This window comes from Tiliqua scincoides, chromosome 4 (assembly GCF_035046505.1).
Source record: "Tiliqua scincoides isolate rTilSci1 chromosome 4, rTilSci1.hap2, whole genome shotgun sequence".
Lineage (NCBI taxonomy): Eukaryota > Metazoa > Chordata > Lepidosauria > Squamata > Scincidae > Tiliqua > Tiliqua scincoides.
In genome coordinates this window covers 179,138,356-179,155,895 of record NC_089824.1, presented here as the reverse complement: position 1 = coordinate 179,155,895, position 17,540 = coordinate 179,138,356, and the positions used below count along the sequence as shown (strand labels likewise).

General features: G+C 42.7%; 1 protein-coding gene across 4 annotated transcripts in view; it reads right to left on the bottom strand.

Moving 5' to 3' along the window:
- Positions 1-17,540, bottom strand: part of PFKFB2 (6-phosphofructo-2-kinase/fructose-2,6-biphosphatase 2) — a 47,863-nt gene that overhangs the window by 26,760 nt on the left and 3,563 nt on the right. For all 4 annotated transcript variants that reach the window (XM_066622816.1, XM_066622818.1, XM_066622817.1 and 1 more), the window contains exons 3-8: positions 15,488-15,613; positions 12,344-12,440; positions 8,773-8,839; positions 4,127-4,201; positions 2,999-3,055; positions 1,458-1,582 (exon numbers count right to left, since the gene is read on the bottom strand). In XM_066622816.1, the coding sequence (XP_066478913.1) occupies positions 1,458-1,582; positions 2,999-3,055; positions 4,127-4,201; positions 8,773-8,839; positions 12,344-12,440; positions 15,488-15,613 (547 nt within the window). The remainder of the gene's footprint in view (positions 1-1,457; positions 1,583-2,998; positions 3,056-4,126; positions 4,202-8,772; positions 8,840-12,343; positions 12,441-15,487; positions 15,614-17,540) is intronic.

The following is a 17,540-nucleotide window of genomic DNA, read 5'->3' as shown; positions in this document are numbered from 1 at the left end:
AGAAGACTGACTAAAAAGCAACTTCCACATTGTGGAAGTCACCCCTAAGAAGGCCCTCCTGAAAGTTACTGCTAATTAAGCCTCAGAAGGTAGAACAACTTTCAAGACAACCTTTCTGAAGGATCTTACAGGATGGAGAGGCTAACATGGGAACAAGTTGCTGCAAGTTGCTGCAAGGGAACATGGCCCTGCAAGTTGCTTATTCTGGGTTATTTAGGGTTTTAAACTTAATCAGGAACAGAAAGTTTTCTTCCTGAACATTTTAAAGGTTATTTGAAACAAATCTTTCTCTGAATTCTTGTATATCTGTATGATGATTTACGAGTATAATGGCAGTGAACAACAAACAGCCCCATTAGTCATGTGTAGAAATAAACACAGCCAAAAACTAGATATAGTATTTCATTTTAAAACATGGAATAGTTCCATGCTATTTATTTACTTACAACTAATATGGGTGAATTTCCATCAGGCAGATTTGGAGCTGGCTCAGCATATACAACTTTCCTTTGAGAACTCTCAGCGTTTTAAAAGTAATGTTTTGGGGGCTTTTGCAGAGCTCTGCCTGAGCAGTGATTAGTGACTAGTTGTTGAATAAAAAATTGATGAACTTGGAGAAGGCTCGATTCAGTTGAAAAGGCTCACTGATTGGCTCTGGATGTAAAATGATATTCTGTATATGTGCAGAGAATAAGTTATTGGGAAATGATGCCAGATTCATAATACATCTGAACATTGTAAGCTGTACAAATTTACATCCAAACCAAGTAATTACAAACTTCAATCACAATGCTGCTTAACACACTGTGGGTGCAATCCTAACCAACTTTCCTGCACCAAGATAAGGGCAGTGAAACTCCAAGGTAAGGGAACAAATGTTGCCTTACTTTGAGGAGGCCTCCACGACTACCCCCCAACTGCAGGAGCAACAAGTGCCCCACTGGTACAGCTATGCTAGTGCTGGAAGGATGGTTAAGATTGTGCCCTGTAAAACGTAAAACAGCAGACAGCCAGATATAGCGAAAGTGCAATCTCTTTGACTGCAAACCAGGCAATTTTGTACTATGGCAGACTTCAGTGCAGATGAGTGCTTCAACAGCCAGAAAAGTGTTTCAAGGAAGCCACAAGGTAACTTTTACTTTTTGCAAAGAATTCCAGTCTGCAGTGATGGAGAACTTTGAAGATTACAAGGGTGGTGCTACTTTATTGCTAAGAAAGAGGAACCTTGGAACCGTTCCAGAAGAAAAAGTGATCTCGGTTCAAAGCTGCTATTTCTGTTACCGCCAGAAAGTGGCTTTGGATGTTAAGATGCAGAGAAAGGAAATTCAATTCACTTGTACTTCCTTTCCCTTCAATTGTTCATCTCCCAGCTCTTCCCGTGTTTCATTTAACATCATTTTGGAAACAACTTCTATTTGATTTCCATTCCAAGAAAACTCTCTTGCTACGCATCTTACTTGTCATAATCAACTGGATCAAGAGGCTGATAGGTGACTTTATAGCACTCTATTCGCTTCAAGAAGTCTTCCATCACATTCTCTCGGTTCCTCTCTGGGTAATCAGGACTAGATACCTTCACTTCCTAATAAAAGCAACAAAAACATTTTAAAGTAAAGCAAAGTGTACACATATGCACAAAACACATTTGTGATACTATCCTTAAATACATACTGTGCCTTCCCCTGGCATGGAGGCAAAGGACAATTCTGAATGCACAGTGCAACATATGCCTTGGGGAAAGACAGACCAAGCTCCAATTTCTTTTACTCTTCCAATAAAGTAAATGCTCTTTGCAATACAAACTTCCCATGAAAATGCATCACAGGGTTAATAATTTCATAACTTCATTTTAGTTTCCAAGCTCTTACATAATCTATGCAAATACATATTTGTCTTTAGTTCTCATGACCAAACAAAGATTAATAGCTATCCTCAAGAACTGAACTGAAGAAAGCACCATAAGCATTATCCAGTCATTACTAAAGGATGTGCTTCATATAAAATTGCTATAGTTCCAGTCAAAGTTAGAAATACAAAGAATGTGTGTGTAAATATACAGGTAGTCACTACTTAAGGATATTCAACATACAGACACTCCAACTTAGAGACAGCCATGTCATGCTTTCATACAGGCACAGTCTGTCTGCTCTGATGTTTTTGTACAAGTGCGATAGTGCTGATTTTGGAGATGGAGAGAGATGCTGGTTTGTGAGAATGAATCACTAGTTTTTTTTCTGAACAGAAAGAGATACTGCATTCTGGAGACAAACAGTGCTCGCTAAAGAGAATCAGTACAATACTCACCAGAACTGTACTGTATTTGTGTTCCTCTTCAGTTAATAAAAATGCAAATTGTAAAAGGGCCCATTCTGTATATTATAAACACACACAAAAAAGCAGGGCTACCACAGAATGTACATTCACAACAGAGTGAATTATCTACTTCATAGATAATAATTTATAGAAATAAATATTTCTATACTTTTTTCAAGTATTGCAGAACATTGTTCACAATTTTGTTTACATACAATTTTATTAATGTTTTGACTTAAGCACAGACCTCTGGAACAGAACCTGAATTTAAGTAGGGGACTACCTATACAAACTTTGCATTTCTAAACTCTGATGCTGTATAGGATTAATCTCACTGGAACACAACTTCAGGAATTCTCCGTCCCTAGAGCAGCCTCAGGAACAGAAAACTATTTCCATTTCTAAAGCACCCTACTCAAAGTTGAAAAAGAGAACACCAGCATCAACAGAGTCTTGGAAAGTAGGTTAGTCTGTCCATGAGCCCCTTCTGAAACTCCGTTAGCACTGCTAAGGTAGATCTGTAAAGTAAGGATTTAACAAATCTCTGCAGACATCAGAGATTGTCCTTTTTTCTGAAGTCTGTTGAATTGAGGTTCATTAAAGTGAGGGTTCTGCCATTTTAACAGGTGTAATTTTACTACAAAGGAACCCTAGGTGGCAACTTTTTGGGACGTGCAATACTCACCAATATGTTAGCAGCAATAACCTCTGGATCATCACAGACAGACTCCACAAAAAACACCTGCAAAGGAAAAATGAAAATGGATTAGTAAACTGCATTTCCTTGCCAGGAATGTAATACATTCATTACATGTCTAAAGAATGTCAGGTTTTGCAACTAAAGTTACACTCAAGATCTCTAAAATCTTCTGAATTTAATAATAAGAAAACAAATAAAAGATTCTGGGAGCATCATTAATGCTTCCTATGTGGTCATTTCAGTGCTTTAGTGGTCAAACATAAGTAAGTGTAAAAAACATAGTTAAGTGCAAGAAGAAACAAGTGAGTGTAAGGCATTTCTGGAAAAGGTAGGTCTTTTCCTTCTATTTCTGTAACTTCCACAAAGTCAACAGTGAACAATCAGCTGCATACAACAACACAGCGTTCAATTACAGGAAGCCTTAATCTGATGCATGGCTGCACCACTACAAACTGAGTGACAAGTGGGGGTTCGTTTCTGACTTTGTGCTGGGAGGCATGTGGGAATAACAAGAAGGCTTGCTGCACTACAGAGTTTCCAAAACTCAGTGTGGTTACAGAAATTTGACCACAGCCCTTCACCTAAGGAAAGGAGGAGAAATCTCTAGATTTCTACAATCAGCTCATACCAATGTACTTTCAAACAGCTTAGTCCCACTGCTTGGAATTTTAAGCTGTTAATCTAGAATCTTTCTCTTCCAGTTGCCTTGTGGATGGTTCAAGTGATTTGTGGATCCATGCCTGCTCCCATGCCTTACAGCAGAATCCTATGCGCGTCTACTCAAAAGTAGGTCCTGTTGAGATCAATGTAACACCCATATAAATGTGTACAGTAGTGGTTCTCAAACTGGTGGGTCGCAACCCACCAGTTCATGTAATGCTTCCCCTGTCCCTTTAAGGGGAGAGGGGAGTAAGCTCCCTCAAAGTTTGAGAACCTCTGGTGTACAGGATTGCAGCCTGCTTACTTCTCAGTAGATGTGCATTGGTCTGTGCTCTCAGTTACCTGAAGTGTGGAACAGCAAAGGATTTAAATATGCACAAAGACACTACAGCATGTGCCATGGAAAGGTTTCAATCCATAACCCTTAATCCTTCTTTGAAATGAAGTAGTCACCTTAAAAGAATTTTCTTTAGCAAAATTTAAAATCATATCCCGCCTCTCTCGAGTTGTGTTAGTTGCATCAAAGACCTAAATAAAAAGAAAAAAGTGTAATGCTAAATTGCATTAGCAGCAATATCCAGAAGTGTGTTTAGATATATATTTTTATATGAACATTAGAATCAATGGAAGGAAAAAACAAACACACACCCAATGTCTAGACAGTTTTCAATCATAGCTATTGACTTAATAGTGTTCCAGTTCACCTCATAGCTTACTGGTGCTATAGCAGCTTTCCTCTAGGAACAAACGGCAGCTGCAGGACCCCCTAATTTGAATCTGGACCATGATACAGCAAAACCTAAGGCTTCCTCCCATGCCGTTGTCCTGATCTATTCACAAAAACACCCAAGAACATTCGAAGGCATGCTTAACATTTTGTATTGTTTGCCTTTGAGCCAGAGGGACGCAGTTTCTAAATTACCACTACTGATAAACAGATGCATAAGCGCAAACATAGCTCAACCAAGCTTGGCTTGAGGACTTTGCATGTTCCAAGGGAACGTGCATGGATCCCTGATGCTCTGCAGGTGATCTTTCGATAGCTGACAAAGTGCTCAAAGGTACCTGGGCCATGCTGTCTCTGCTGTTGCCTTCCTACCACCCCAGAACTTGCTCTGAGACAGAGAAACATAGATGCTGCAGTGGAAGCAGAAAGTGCAAGTACTCCAAGCTTCCTCCATGGTCACCACCTCTCCCTTCTCTGTCCCAAGGCTCCTTTAAGCACTTGCTTTGGGGCAGGAGAAGGCAGTAATGGCAGCAGTGGCAACAGAGGTGATGCAACATTGTCTGATACTGTCTTGGCCATCTTTGCACTACCAGAAAAACCCAAAACCCTTACCATTACCCTTACATTCTGTCATTACATCAGGAAGTACAGGACTTCTGGTTTCATTTACAGACAGCACAAATGTCAGGACCATGGAACATTATAAGGAGGGGACTGATCTGCTTCCCATTCAAGCAGATAATTGGGGTTTACACTGGCAGTGGGTTGGAGTGAGGCAGTAATGGCAGCGGCAGTAACAGCTGATTTAGGGTGTATATATTGGCAACCTTCAGTCTCGAAAGACTATGGTATCGCGCTCTGAAAGGTGGTTCTGGCACAGCGTCTAGTGTGGCTGAAAAGGCCAATCCGGGAGTGACAATCCCTTCCACACCGGGAGCAAGTGCAGTCTGTCCCTGGTCTGTCTCCCTGGCTATGGGCCTTCCTTCTTTGCCTCTTAGCCTCAGACTGTTGGCAAAGTGTCTCTTCAAACTGGGAAAGGCCATGCTGCACAGCCTGCCTCCAAGCGGGCCGCTCAGAGTCCAGAGTTTCCCACTTGTTGAGGTCCATCCCTAAGGCCTTCAGATCCCTCTTGCAGATGTCCTTGTATCGCAGCTGTGGTCTACCTGTAGGGCGCTTTCCTTGCACGAGTTCTCCATAGAGGAGATCCTTTGGGATCCGGCCATCATCCATTCTCACGACATGACCAAGCCAACGCAGGCGTCTCTGTTTCAGCAGTGAATACATGCTAGGGATTCCAACACGTTCCAGGACTGTGTTGTTTGGAACTTTGTCCTGCCAGGTGATGCCGAGGATGCGTCGGAGGCAGCGCATGTGGAAAGCGTTCAGTTTCCTCTCCTGTTGTGAGCGAAGAGTCCATGACTCGCTGCAGTACAGAAGTGTACTCAGGACGCAAGCTCTGTAGACCTGGATCTTGGTATGTTCCGTCAGCTTCTTGTTGGACCAGACTCTCTTTGTGAGTCTGGAAAACGTGGTAGCTGCTTTACCGATGCGCTTGTTTAGCTCGGTATCGAGAGAATGAGTGTCGGAGATCGTTGAGCCAAGGTACACAAAGTCATGGACAACCTCCAGTTCATGCTCAGAGATTGTAATGCAGGGAGGTGAGTCCACATCCTGAACCATGACCTGTGTTTTCTTCAGGCTGATTGTCAGTCCAAAATCTTGGCAGGCCTTGCTAAAATGATCCATGAGCTGCTGGAGATCTTTGGCAGAGTGGGTAGTGACAGCTGCATCGTCGGCAAAGAGGAAGTCACGCAGACATTTCAGCTGGACTTTGGATTTTGCTCTCAGTCTGGAGAGGTTGAAGAGCTTTCCGTCTGATCTGGTCCGGAGATAGATGCCTTCTGTTGCAGTTCCAAAGGCCTGCTTCAGCAGGACAGCGAAGAAAATCCCAAACAAGGTTGGTGCAAGAACACAGCCCTGCTTCACTCCGCTTCGGATGTCAAAAGGGTCTGATGTGGAGCCATTGAAGACAACAGTGCCCTTCATGTCCTTGTGGAAAGATCTGATGATGCTGAGGAGCCTGGGTGGACATCCAATCTTGGGGAGAATCTTGAAGAGGCCGTCTCTGCTGACCAGGTCGAAAGCCTTCGTGAGATCTATGAAGGCTATAAAGAGTGGCTGTCGTTGTTCCCTGCATTTCTCCTGCAGTTGTCTAAGGGAGAATATCATATCAGTGGTGGACCTGTTGGCTCGGAATCCACACTGCGATTCTGGATAGACGCTCTCTGCAAGTACCTGGAGCCTCTTTAGTACAACTCGGGCAAACAGCTTTCCTACAACGCTAAGGAGAGAGATGCCGCGGTAGTTGTTGCAGTCACCCCTGTCACCTTTGTTCTTGTACAGCGTGATGATGTTTGCATCCCTCATGTCTTGAGGTACTCCACCTTCTCTCCAGCAGAGACAGAGGATTTCATGCAGCTCAGTGACGATGATCTCTTTGCAGCATTTTAGGACTTCAGCAGGGATGCTGTCTTTTCCAGGTGCCTTGCCAAAGGCAAGGGAGTCCAGGGCCACGTGAAGTTCTTCTAGGGTTGGTTCACTGTCAAGCTCTTCCAGCACAGGCAGGCACTCAATGTTGTTCAGTGCTTCTTCGGTGACTACATTTTCTCTGGAATATAGCTCAGAGTAGTGCTGCACCCAGCGTTCCATCTGCTGCGCCCGATCCTGGATGAGCTCGCCTGTGGCAGACTTCAGAGGGGCAATTTTCTTCTGTGTTGGACCTAGGGCCTGCTTGATACCATCATACATCCCCTTGATGTTGCCCGTGTCAGCTGCTATCTGTATCTCGGAACAGAGCTGGAGCCAGTAGTCGTTAGCACATCTCCTGGCAGTCTGTTGGACTTTGCTGCGAGCAGTTCGGAAGACCTGCAGGTTGCGCTCACTGGGACAGGCCTTGTATGCTGCTTGAGCTCTCCTCTTTTCCTCAATGACTGGTGTCAACTCCTCAGAGTGGGCTTCAAACCAGTCTGCCGCCTTGTTGGTCTTCTTGCCGAATATGGACAAGGCGGTGTTGTAAACGGTATTCTTGAAATGTTCCCATCTGTTGGATGCGTTTGCGTCGGCCGGGCCTGGAAGAGATTCCTCAAGCGCTCATGCAAATTCCTCCACTTTTCTCTGATCCCGGGTCTTGCTGGTATCAATGCGAGGTCTTCCTTCCTTTTTCGTGTGATACAGTCGCTTTGTTTGCAGTTTCACTCTGCTGCACACCAGGGAGTGGTCAGTGTCGCAGGCAGCACCATGATAACTGCGTGTGATCTTGATGCTGGGAAGGCTGGAGCGTCTGGTGAGGATCAGGTCGAGCTGGTGCCAGTGCTTTGATCTTGGATGTCTCCAAGAGACTCTATGTTGGGGCTTTGTGTTGAAGAATGTGTTGCTGACACAGAGACCGTGATGACAGCAAAACTCTAGCAGGCGTTGGCCATTTTCGTTCATCCTCCCAGTGCCAAACTGACCTAAGCAAGTGGGCCATGAACTGTTATCAGCACCAACTCTAGCATTGAAATCGCCGAGGATGAACAATGGCTCTTTTACAGGGATTTTCTTGACAGTGGTGGCCAGGTCATCATAGAATTTAGGGTGAAAGGCATCCCAAATACACTGCCCTGTGGATTCTTCTCAATCTGCCATGAATGCAACCTGCATCAGCTGGCCTCATGGATGGGCTGGTGTTGGTGGCCACTCTGGGAGTTCCAGACCCTGGCAGAGCATCTCTTCCCCTCCAGGGCTGAAATAGGACTATAGGTGCTAACAGGACCAGAAGGGAAAAAAAATCTTCTGGGCACCTTTCTTGCCAGACTGGTTTCTTTGATCTCTATTGATTAAGGGTACAATCCTAACTCCTTATGTCAGTGCTTTCCAGCACTGGCATAGCAGTGCCAATGGGTCATGTGCTGCATCCTGCAGTTGGGTGCAGAAAGCACCAACATAAGGGGTTAGAATTGTGCCCTAAATTGAGCAGACCTTTATAACATTTTGGTGTTTAAAAGTGTTCTGCAGTTAAATCTGTACTAAAAGACTTATACTACTTATCATTAGAAAGCATTATGAATGAAGTACAGTGATGACAACATAAAAACTACTTGAAATCACTGTACAATTTTCTTTGTGAGAAAACATTGCATGAAACATTTTTTTTTTTCTATTTGCTGTATCAGTTCCCAGTTTCAGTACCAAAACATGAGAGAGGGGCCCACGGATGAAAACCTCCAAGATTTGTGCTCCCCCTCCCCACATTTCAACACTTAGACATTTCATACATTTGGGCTGGACTTTCAGATTAAACTCTCACCCATCTAGTAGGCTATGCACTTACAGCAATCTGGCCACACTCCTCCATCAGATAAACTTTCACATCTTCAAGAGCCACCAAGGCACATTGCCTGTGAAAAAAAAGAAAGGGTGAAATAAGTTTTAAATTTATGAGAATCCAAACTATTTGAAATAGTAACACAGTAGGATATAGTGTACAGCAGTATTCTTCTCCCTTCAAGGCAATCTCATGTTTTTATTAAATAAAACATTAATTAATAAATAGCATAAATTAAATTAAAATTTTAATTTTATTAAAATTAAATCCCTTGTTTTTATTAAATGGGGAAGGAAATCCAGATTGTGACTGCAATGGGGACAAAGGTTAAAGTTCACTTCTTCCAGTGCAGTCACAATCGGTATTGCCCTCCCTCCATAAACGCTATCTGACAAAGTAAAAGCAAGAAGGCAGCCACACAGTGCATACTACAAGTAATGTCCATTCTGACCCTGAATATGAGAAGTTTAAAGTGTCTGTCAAATCGTTTGTAGCTTGTTCAGTTTACAGAGAGGCCTTCATGGTGGTTCAGTCCTTTTGGAAAAAGAATGCTTCCTACATTAACAATCAGAAAAATCTCACATGCTGAGTTGTGGATGCTAAATTCTGAGGCATTTGGTGGGCCGCTGTGAGATACAGGAAGCTGGACTAGATGGGCCTATGGCCTGATCCAGTGGGGCTGTTCTTATGTGGACACACAGCAAAAAGGCAGCTCCACTTACAGGACACAAGGCATGTCCCAAATTTCAAAGATCTACTTCTCTACTGTTCATACAGGATCTCTGTTTCCAAGCCTCAAGGCTCTGCTTGTGTGAACAATTTTTTAAAAAGATAATTTGGTAACATTTATTGTTCATTTCTTAGAAACATTGTTGCAAAAGCATATGGAGCCCTGAAATACTCAGATGACACAATCAACTAAAGAAATTGGCTTTCCAGTGTGGAATGTAGGAGATTCTTTTAAATTAAGAAAATCAACTGTTTCATTTAAAAACAAAGAAATTGAACTTCATGCATTAAACCCCCACTATTCAAAACAGATTCCAGTTGCTCAGAAACTATGGACTCAGAAGGACTTGAGGGAGAAGAGATTAATTACTTAATATAGCTCCCTTCATATTCACCTCTTGGTTCCCTTCCTGCTACATTTCTTTTGCCCAATTATTGTTTCTTGAATTTCTCTCAATTCTCTTGTTCACTGACTAAGCAATTACAAATTATTTAAATTCTGCCAAGTCCCCACTCCAAAATGTTCAGCCAAAACATCAAAATTAAACTGTTGCATTTATTCCATTGTTTCCCATAGCAGAATGTGAGTGTTTCAAAAAAAGTATAATTTTCTAGATCCCTGAGACCCCAATCCTGGGCTCATAAGGCACGTTTGCGAGCCTCACTGCTGGACTACCGCCACAATCGTGGCGCCACAAAAGTGCCAGCAGGTGCTGGGCTAGTGCCAGGCTAGCACGGGGTGGGTGCAGGGTGGGCGCCCAGCCTCCGACACTTGCCGGTCTCATGTACCGCTGAGCTGTGGCATGGTAAGTGGGGGAAGGTTCGTGGAAGGTTCAGCGCCCTACACGAACGGTTTTACTTTACTGCCAACCTTTTGGTCAGTGGTAAAGTGAGTAGCCTTTTATCCGGGAGAAGGGGACGAAAGTCCCCTTCTCCTGAGGTGCCACCTGCAGTAGCCCGAAGTGTGCAGGATCTGGCGACAGCCATTCTCAATGCCGCTGAGGCTGGGTGCCCTGGGCAGCTCAGGATTGGGCTGTCCTCCCTCTACCAGGAGCCAGGATGGTATAGTGGTTCTGGAGCTCAACTTAGATCTGGAAGATCAGGTTCAAATCCCAACTCAGCCATGCAGCTTCCTGGATGACCATGTCTCAGTCACTATCTTTTAGCCTAACCTATCTCACAGGGTCATTGTGAGGACAAAAGGAGGGGAGGAACCATGTACACCACCCTGAGTTCCTTAGAGAAAGGGGGAAATGAAATGTGAAAAATAGCTCCTCTAGCCATCTATTAATCCACTCTTACAATTTCAGAATGCCCAAGTTTCATTTCTTTTTACAAGCAACAGCCTTTTTCAAAAAGAACAGAAAACAGTTATAGTATGTTCTCTTGGTAATTGCCTGTACCTGTTCCAAATTATATTTCTACAAGTCTTTCCTCAAGGTCTAAAGTTTGTTATCCCTCAAGAGCAAAAAACTTCAAAGCTTGCTTCTAAAATAATCATTTTAATAGCATGCACTTCACCTAAAATAAACAATTCTACAAATTATGTTAAACAGATAACACAGCATTTGTATGAAGGCTAACTATAACTCCCCATGGTACGGTACTGGAAAGTTGAATATTAACTAATGATAGCTCAGACCTTTGCTGTGAACTAGAATGCTGAGAAAGCACGATGAGAAAAATTGTAATTGTCTTTGAAGGATATATTGCTGAAATTTGTCAGGCAGAGCATATTTATTTGAAAAATTTTCTACCTAGCACCATTTTGAAATTCATCTTCTCATTTTCTTGGCCAGTTTTTGTTATCTTCTTTTTCTGTCCCTTAGAGCCCAATCCTATTACTCACCAGCCCAGAGTGTGCAGTGTCACTGATGGAGCATGCCTGCATACTATGAATGGGAGAGGCACCAGAAAGTCCGGGAGAGGCAAGTAATTTTTTTTTTAACTTTATAGGCCATCTGTTCTCCAATAGGTCTCCTTGAACCTATGCCAGATCTTTTGATGGCATAAATCTGAGAAGACTCCTGGGAGAGGGTCTGGGCTGGGAAGGAAAGATAGGATCTCAGCATGCACGACTGCCATCAAGATCCTTCCCTGCTGCTGACTTACCAGCAAAGATGGGAGATGAAGGGCATTCAATGGGCTGCTGTCATCCATATGAGGTCTTTGTCTAATTGCCCTGGCAGCCACAGCCTGCCAAATGGCAGAGCAGCTTTCTCACAATTGGCGCAGTACTTCTGCTGATAGATTACAGGATCTGTTAGCGTAAGGCCCCAATGGGATTGGGCCTTTAGCCTGTTTCATTCTTCATAATGTGTCCAGAACTAACGTGCCAAAATGCACATAAAAATCAGTATTTCCTACAAATATTTCCTACAAATGTAGCACATGTCTGGAAGCAAGACACATGTTAGTTTCCTTATCTGTGTGTTATCCATGAGTTTTTTTTTTCCTCATGGAATAAACCAAGTACCTTTTTTTGCTTCTTAATCCATGAGTCTGGAATTTTCCATATGGGTTCTGAATGCCTGTTTAGAAAACTCATGTGGTTGTCTGAGATCTGTGAGTTTTGAGTCCTCAGAGGAGGTGAGACTGTCCTAGACTGTCTGCTGGGGGACGTTTAATGCCTCAGAAGGGCAAACCTGCAGGGGGAACCCCTGCCCTTTTGGGCAGTACTGCTGGGATACACACACAGAAAGACAGCTATAGTAGCACTGGCATAGCACAGATTTTTTTTGTTCTCTTAATTCAGGTTAATTATAGTGCATTCCAAGACTAGCAACACAATTAGCATCATTTATAGTTTGCAGACACAGTATTTTGAGTGATGTTGGCAACCACTTACTTTCTAATCCTCATGGCTTCTTCATTATCATGTCTGAAGAAATCATATGACTTGTACGATTTTACTGCTTCACGACGATATACCCCTAAATTAAACACTTCAAAAAATAAATAAAATAAAATTAGCAACATCCTATAAATACTGAGCAAAGAAGAGATTCCCCCACCTGCCTTTATATTTTGATAACTAAAACATTTACAGTCAGCATGAGTTAAGCAAAGGTTATGATTGCAATCATACTTATTTGCATCTCATTCTTACTGATTTCACTGGGAGTTATAACAAAACAAGTTTGAACTGTCACATAACTGTTGCAAGCATATTTTTTATAGAATGTACAACAAGGCCATTGAGTTCTGTGAGTTTCCAGATAATCCATGAATAAGTAACTAGCGCAGCTATTAACAGACTACTGTACAAGAGCCAGTTTTGTCCAGTGGATCAGAGGTTCTCAAACTGAGGGAATTTTACTCCCTCAGTAAGTTTTTGCAGGGGAGGGGCTAGGGCAGCAACATGATCCTGGGGATCACTAAGGGGGGTGAGGGGCGGTACTTTGCATTTAGTTTCAGAAAGCAGGGCTGCAGGAGTGGGGACACTGCGCAGCCCTGCACAGCACTCCCTGAGGCTTGGAACGTTCGCTAAAAGCAGGCGCAAAGCACCTCCTGCAAAATGGAAGTGCTTTGCACCCGCTTTTAGTGAACGCTCCAAGTCTCGGGGAGCACTGTGCAGGGCTGCGCAGGGCTCCCCGTGCCTCCTGAAGCCCTGCCTTCTTGAAGTAAGTGCAAAGCATCTCCCCTCGCCCCTCTTAGCAACACGATCCTGGGGATTGCATCACTGCCTCCCTTCCCTTCCCCCGCTCCTTAAAGGGATGGGGGAAGCATTACACAAACTGGTGAGTCACAACCCACCAGTTTGAGAACCACTGCAGTGGATGAAACACTGAAATTGGAATTGGAAACCTGGGATCAGTCTCGCCTTTGTCAAGAATTCATTGTGTGTCCTTGGGCATGCCAGTTTCTCTCAGCTTCAGTTTCCCATTTGTAAAATGGTCATTACTGTGACCTACCTCACAGTGTAAACACAAAGGGCAAGATCCATTCAGAGGTTAACATTTTTAGTCCATTGATTTCAATGAGAGAAAGCAAAGAACTTGCATCTCTCCTACAAAATAAATGGGATTAACAGCCCAATTCTAACCAACTTTCCAGTACTGATGCAGCTGCAATACAGCTCTGAAGGGAACAAAAAAAATTATTTACCTTAAGGAGGCCTCTGTGACTGCCCTCCCCTCCAGCAAAGAAAGCAAGGTAGGCCCTGTTGGCATGACTGCATTGGAAAGTTAGGACTGGGCTGTTACACTTTCCTTTCCCTGGATTGCGCCCAAGGATGGTAGTACACTTTACAAATCAGGGCAGCAATTCACAACTTGCACAATACTCAACAAGTAACACAGCTTGAAGAGGCCTGTTAAATTCTATAGAATTGCTCTGGTATAGGGGGATTTGAAACTGAAGCCTCAATAGACTACAGAAATAACATTAGTGTAGTAATTAATTCTGGTGTCATTGGATTCCTCTCAGCCTGCCCTTTCCGATGGACTAAGGTTAGTTCACCTACTCGCGAGTAAACGCGCGATAAGGCTCACTTTCACTTTCCATAGGGATCCATGCATTTTTTTGTTCTCCGGTTTTTTGGCCATAACTTTTGATAGAAAGGAGATATTTCACTCTGGTTTTCTGCATTGTATTCCGCTTGAAATTCCACATCCAATGGTATATAATATGATGGGGTTACTCCTAACCACCCCGATTTTAGCATGTCACCCCCCAGTGCACGTCACCCCCCCATGCGCGTCACCCCCCCGTGCGCGTTACCCGGTGCAGCCCGCCCCCCGCACCACCTAGCAACGCCACTGGGCAAACTAATAGGGTGAATTATAACCTCTATATTAGCAGAGGTCCACGGGGATTCCAAACAGCATAAATATTTTGAGGATTACATTATCTGAGACATGCTCAAATTTGGTACAAAACAGGGAACTGAAATTTATTTGGCCTGGATTGCTGCTTCTAATAAGGAGTACTATGACTCTATTGTTACATAGTACAGCTTCAGAATATCCCACACATTCTGTAAAGAGGTCACAAAATAACAATTTCTAGTCCTAATTATCAGTCAATGAGGATCTGATTTATTATTATTATTATAATTAATTTATACCCCGCCTTTTTGCCCAACGGGCACACAAGGCGGCTTACAATTTAAAAGTACAACATAAAAAACAATCATTAAAAACAATGTACAATAATTAAAAAATCTAAAAACAAACAAACCCCGTGGATTTTCATATAAAAAGCAAGAAGCAGAAACACCAGCCAGCCTGTTAACAATTAAAAGCTTTTTGAAATAAAAAGGTCTTCAGTCCACGCCAAAACGTTAGCAACGAGGGAGCAGTTCTCAGTTCTAAGGGGAGGGTATTCCACAGTTTGGGGGCTACCACCGAGAAGGCCCTCTTCCTGGCCGCCACCCCTCTCACATCACTTAGTGGCGGCACAGTCAAAAGGGCCCCCCCAGATGATCTAAGAGCACGGGCAGGATTGTAGGGAAGGAGGCAGTCCCTCAAATACCCCGGACCCGAGCCGTAAAGGGCTTTAAAAGCCAAAACTAGCACCTTGAATTGGGCCTGGAACAGAACCGGCAGCCAGTGTAGCTGCCGGAGCAACGGCTCGACAGAGTCAAACCGATGTGCCCCAGCAACCACATGAGCAGCTGCGTTCTGTACTAGTTGTAATTTCCGGACCATCTTCAAAGGCAGCCCCACGTAGAGCACATTGCAATAATCTAATCTAGATGTCACTAGGGCATGGGTTACTGTGGCCAGGTCCGCGCAGCTCAGGTATGGTCGCATCTGGCGAATCAGCCGAAGCTGAGCAAAGGCTCCCCTGGCCACTGCCGCCACCTGAGACTCCAGGAGCAACTGTGGATCCAGGAGAACCCCCAAGCTGAGTTTCTGAATGCCAGCCTTTTCAGCAACTCATAAACATGCACCTTTTCCAATTTCCCCATCATGCACAGAATTAGAATATCTATTGCTTCAACCAATAGTTTATAATAATATCTCATTCACTAAAAATAGGCAAAAACCTTTTGTAGGCACTCCAATCCAGTTGAGGTAGCGAGTTAATTTCTTGGACACATATGTCTTGCCTCTTGCAGGAAGGCCAATCATCACAATCAGGGTAGGGGAGTTGGTCATATAAGAGGCCCATGCTGCAAAAAGAAAAGATAAAATCAAAAGATAAAATCAAAATACCAGAAAAAGAAAAATGCTAATAAAAAGCCAAAATAATTCCTGTTTTCTACTCCTATTTCTTCTGCCAATGCATCCACTGTAGACAAGAGGAAGTGAGGCTGTGTAAATTTCCTATAATCGATCAAAAGACCATAACATACTGTTGTGGGTATTTGATAATAAGGTAGGCTCGCCAAGCAAAAAATAGCCAGTGACTAAGTGCTCCAACTGAATATGTCATTCAGAGTTAAAAATATTTTCGAATTAAGCAGGTGGCCTTTCAAGGTGAAGAAAAAATGCCAGACAAGAATTCCTCTTGAGACTACAAAGACAGACAACTTCCTTTTTCAACATGCTGAATGTGGCTAAGTTAATCTTAGTTTGCTTTTGTTCACATTCTTAAACATTAATTTTCAAGCCTCACTGAGATGAATGGAAGTTGCACACAGGCAGAATTTAACACCATTCAGATATGGGATATTATTATTTCTAGATTAATAATAAAGTCCTTTTTATACCAAGTGCAGTGGGCCAAAAAAAGAGAAAAGACAAGGTCGCAGGTGTGTAGTGAAACCTGTTCATAACTTCCAAGAATTAGGGCTCCATTGCAGTCAATACCAACATTCTCAATTACTTAGCTCTCAATTACTGCAGGAGAGCCAGGATAAAACTTCACCATGTTAACATTCTAAAGATATAAAATGAAGAGATCCATTTCTTAGTCATATGATAGGCACTTTATATGATAAGAGGGTTATGTTTTGTTACAGCCTATGCTGTGCAGGAATGGCTTTCCAGATATTCACAGGGATGTCTTGAAGCCAAATTACATGTGACATATAAAGCATTATTAGCCCCAATTAGTTCATTTTTCTTGATCAAATGCAGCTGGATCAGGTGTCTCCCTGGATTAGGACACTGCAGTGGGGATTTAACCCTAACTCACTACTATGGCCCTCCTGATTTGGCTGTTATTCACGTTAGAAAAAAAGATCATATTGGCACCCCACTACTCACAGTAGTGTTTGTGACCTGCATGTAGAGTAGAAATAGCTGCTCCAGACAAAAACTAAACCAATCAAGTTTAATAATACTTTCAAAGTCACATGTAATTTTGGTGCTTAGAAATAAGATGATGCCCTGAAACCTGACAATTATATATCAATTAGATAAAATTATTCTCTGAAATCCATCTCAGCAATAACATGACATGGAAATATTTTTCCAAGAAAAAAGAACACAGAGGGTAACATTAAATTGTGCATAACCCACTGAACTTCTGCACAGATTGAAATCACAGGAAGTTACAAGAGAGGAAAACTGTATTCTTATGCAACTTGGATTTTTTTTTCAGCAGGACATGAGCAGAGGAAGTTCCTTGTGCACAGTGTCAAAAGTAAGCATTTGAATGAGAAATGCAATAACGAGAGAAAAACTATTTTAATGTTTATTTAGGCAACCTGTGAATTACATTTTCATCTCAGTGTGAAAGTCCTACAAGTCAAAAATAATGGACTCCCTATCCAGCCCACAGGTAATGGATTGGTTTAAGGATGGGAAACACAGCTTTACTGTGTAGAGAAATGAGGCAACAGGTTATATGCTGATATAGATTCACTGTTAAAGTTGTTAATGTTTTCTCTGTTTTTATATTGAAAGTTTTTTTTAAAAAAAGCAAAACTATGAGAGGTAACAACTTGAGGATGCAGAAGAAAATGCGAAACACTATTTTAATTGGCAGAACTCTTTCAGGATTAGTGGAAAGATGTGTTTGGTTTATAGAAGGATAGGTGAGGGGGTCACTTAGAAGTTGACAGCTGGTCACTGGCAGTTAGAAAAAGGACAAGTGAAGAGAACGGTAAGGAAGTGAGGAGGAGAAAGAAGCCTATCAGGAAATGAAGGGCA